Genomic DNA, 3,265 nt, shown 5'->3' with positions numbered 1-3,265 from the left:
GCCCTCGCCGTGGCGCGTGCCTTGCTCCCGTAAGCGGAGGGAGATGGGAGCGACGCAGGGGCTTTTCTTGATCCCGAGAATTACTCAAAAGCGAAGCACTAGGGTTTCGGGAGAGGCAAAGCCGGGGCTCAGCAGCGCCCGGTTGCGTGTATAACAAATTTCTTTCTCGTTCTCTTTTGTTCTTTTGGCCTGTGGACGGCCAAGGCGGCTTCGTGAACTGCAGCGGGAAGGCAGTTTGTTTACTTTGTCTTGTTCTTTTCTTCTTCTTCTTCCCCTTTTTACAACCGCGCCACCCGGAGAGCGAGTTAGATTCGAATTGTTAATTGTGGCATTTGCCCATTCCCACACTGGGCCCCAAATCAGAACGACCTCGCCGCCAGGTTGTGTAGGCATTCCTGGGAGTTGACAAAGTCGAATAAAATCACAAGAATGCCAGATCGAGTCCCTGGTCCGGGGAACACTTTGCACACAGGATGAATACCGAATCATGCACTCTCATGATGGGCAAAAACCCCGCCTACTTCTTCTTCCAGCGCAACCTACCGACCCACCGGGCAAAGGCCGCCAGCTCATCCTGGGCCAGCAGGCGCTCGACCGTGTAGTAGTGGCGCGCGAGGTCCTCGTGGCGCGCGAAGCGGTGGACGGCGCGGTGGCAGGCGCCGCAGAGCCACGCGACGTTCTGCAGCTCGTCCTCGCGGTGCCAGCCGCGGCGCACGGCCTTGTCGTGCACCATGCGCGGGATCAGGTGGTGGTACGACAGGTTGATCCAGCCGCGCCCGCACATCTCGCAGGCCTCGGCGGCGCCGCGCGCCACGCGCGGCGGCGGGGGCGCGGTGGCGGCCTCGATGTAGTCATTCAGGACTGGGGCTAGGAGGTCCTCTGCCGCCGAGGTGGACGACGGCGACAACGACGACGACAGGGACGACGAGGGAAGGACGCCGTAGGCCTGCAGCGAGTCGACCACGTGCGGGTCCAGGGCGCACGGCAGGACGTTGGGGAGGGACCCGCCCGTCAGGGGCAGCGGATATCTGGAGCTCAGGGCCTGGTCCTCGGCCCAGCCGCGGTGGCTGAGCGAGCGAAGGTCCTCCGGGAGGGCCGCAAAGGAGGAGGCGGCGATGTAATCGATGAACTCGCCAAGCTCTTCGGCGGCGGTAGCAGCATCAGCGCCGTCGCCGTCTCGCGTGTCGCCATCAGTGACGGGCAGGATCGCTGCGGCTGATGGCTTGAGGATGCGCCCGAAAAGTGGCGCGCCCGACCCCGCGCCCACGGACTCCTCGGGGCTGCGGGCGTGGCAGCCGGTGGCGTTAGATTTTGGGTGGGGACCACAACGCCTGGGCCTGGACTTCCTCCGGGGCTTCTTGCTCGGCGAGGGGGAGAGACGCTTGACGAGCACGGCGGAGAGGCAGTCCCTGAAGAGCTCTAAGTTTGCGGTACCTTCCGGATCCGTCTGTTTGAGTTCGGCGACCATGCTGATTCTGCCTGATAGTGTCGGCTTCGGGGAGGGAGCGGGGATATCGGGACAGTTGGTGTCCTGGTACCTGGCTGCCAGCGGAGCGGGGTTCTGGGGACGGATTATGCAGCCAGTTGGGGTAATGACAGGCTCCCCGCGCAAGAAGGTGGACCGGGCATGGCGTCCCTCCTCCCCCTTTTCAACAGCATTGGATGCGGTTCAGCGACGCTAACATTCCCAGTCCTCCAACCCGCATGGCGACACGGAACGATTGAATTGTCATTCTCAGCCCCTCAGTTGTCAGACAGACAGACATTCAGCCGCAGGGCGCTTTCGGACGAGCGAGTGACTGCTTCGGCGAGACGAGACGAAGGAGACCGATATAAAAGACTAGGTCAGCCACAGCCGGTCCGTCGTGAGTCACCCCGAAGCCAATCCTGGTGATCCGCAGCAGGCCCAATTAGACCAGAGAACAGCCAGCCAGACAAACAACACACTGCGAGCTAGACAAGAGCGACAATGTCAGAGCCTAAGATCGCCATCGCCTTCGACCTGTACGGTACGCTGCTGGCGACCGAGTCCATGGCGACACACCTGGGCAAGATATGTGGCGACGACAAGAAGGCACAGGAGGTGTCGACGGTATGGCGCCAGTACCAACTACAATACAGCTGGAGAATCAACGCCATGGGTAGGTTATAGACGAGCTCTGTGGCCTACTACAAGTCCTTTGTTGGACGCGATGGGATGCTAACTGCGGCCGCCGCCAAAAATAACACAGGCATCTATCGCAGCTTCCGCGAGATCACCGAGGCGGCGCTGCAGCAGGCGGCAGACGAAGCCAAGCTGACGCTGCGGCCGGAGCACATCGTGGAGCTGATGCGCGACTACGACGCGCTGAACCTGTTCCCCGAGGTGCAGTTCGCGCTGGACGCGCTCGAGGCGGTGCACGACCGGGTGGACTGTTACATCTTTTCCAACGGGCCGGCCCCCATGATCCACGCGTCCGTGGCCAACTCGCCGACGCTGGGCAAGTACGCCAAGCTGTTCAAGGGCGAGATTAGCGTCGAGGAGGTGCAGGCCTTCAAGCCCGACGCGCGCGTCTACGACCACCTCGTGCGCGAGACGGGCCACGAGGGCCACGAGGAGGACGTGTGGCTCGTGTCGGCCAACGCCTGGGACGTGGTCGGGGCGCGGGCGCGCGGGCTGCAGGCCGCCTTTGTCGACCGCAAAGGCGCGGGCTGGACGGACCGGCTGGGCGACGTCATTGGCGGCATCAAGCCGTCCGTGATTGCGTCGGGCGTCGACCGGGCCGTGATTGAGATTCTGAACCACTCGGGCGGGCACTATTGAGGTTGCATGTGTTTTTGGCTGGGGGTTAATGTCAATCAATGGCAGGGCATCGAATTTGAATTGCGAGTGGAAGAGCTTCCAGTCCAGTCAAAGACACCTACAGTTTACTCGACGTCATTTGCATTCCAGCTTACAGAGAAGGCACGCCCACCATGCATTCCTTCCTCCCCTGCGCGTGTGCCCCGCGAATGGCTGCACACCCTCAACCAACCCCGCAGTCAAGCCGGTGCGGGCGTGATGACGGCTCCAGCCCTGGGTCTTGCCGGCTGACCACATCGTAGGGCAGCGCCAGGCACTGCCGGCACAGCCAGTCAGCGGACTACGCTGGTGTGTGGGTCGGGTCAAGCCACTGAGGGAGTGCCGTGAATGGGTGGGTGGGTGTTGATTGCATCGCCCGTCTGGGCATCGACACTACTTTTTGCCATACATCGAAGCCAGAGCACCCGACGTTCCAGTCCGAGC

At 62.3% G+C, this 3,265-nt stretch overlaps 3 protein-coding genes across 3 annotated transcripts in view; 1 reads left to right on the top strand and 2 right to left on the bottom strand.

Moving 5' to 3' along the window:
* On the bottom strand, positions 1–1,824 carry GGTG_13775 (hypothetical protein). Its single transcript, XM_009231694.1, has one exon. The coding sequence runs from the start codon at positions 1,466–1,468 to the stop codon at positions 518–520; it is 951 nt and encodes a 316-aa protein (XP_009229958.1). The 5' UTR covers positions 1,469–1,824; the 3' UTR covers positions 1–517.
* Positions 1,825–1,969: 145 nt separating this feature from the next.
* GGTG_13774 (haloacid dehalogenase) lies at positions 1,970–2,803 on the top strand (the record flags this gene model as incomplete). The annotated part of the gene is made up of 2 exons (XM_009231693.1): positions 1,970–2,141; positions 2,232–2,803. 2 exons carry the CDS (start codon positions 1,970–1,972, stop codon positions 2,801–2,803), a joined length of 744 nt encoding a protein of 247 aa, XP_009229957.1.
* GGTG_13773 (hypothetical protein) overlaps positions 2,773–3,265 on the bottom strand; it is a gene marked incomplete at its 5' end in the record, with an annotated part of 1,492 nt that continues 999 nt past the window's right edge. The window contains 2 exons of the mRNA XM_009231692.1: positions 2,773–2,796; positions 2,905–3,098. Of these exons, the coding sequence (XP_009229956.1) occupies positions 3,006–3,098 (93 nt within the window). The 3' untranslated portion in view covers positions 2,773–2,796; positions 2,905–3,005. The remainder of the gene's footprint in view (positions 2,797–2,904; positions 3,099–3,265) is intronic.

Source organism: Gaeumannomyces tritici (assembly GCF_000145635.1).
Source record: "Gaeumannomyces tritici R3-111a-1 unplaced genomic scaffold supercont2.50, whole genome shotgun sequence".
NCBI classification, from domain to species: domain Eukaryota; kingdom Fungi; phylum Ascomycota; class Sordariomycetes; order Magnaporthales; family Magnaporthaceae; genus Gaeumannomyces; species Gaeumannomyces tritici.
Note: the sequence above shows the minus strand (reverse complement) of the source record. Positions and strands in the feature narration are given on the sequence as shown.

What these genes read in the sequence shown, in the direction of transcription:
- GGTG_13775 (XM_009231694.1), bottom strand. Translation starts at nt 1,468, where the DNA reads ATGGTCGCCGAACTCAAACAGACGGATCCGGAAGGTACCGCAAACTTA.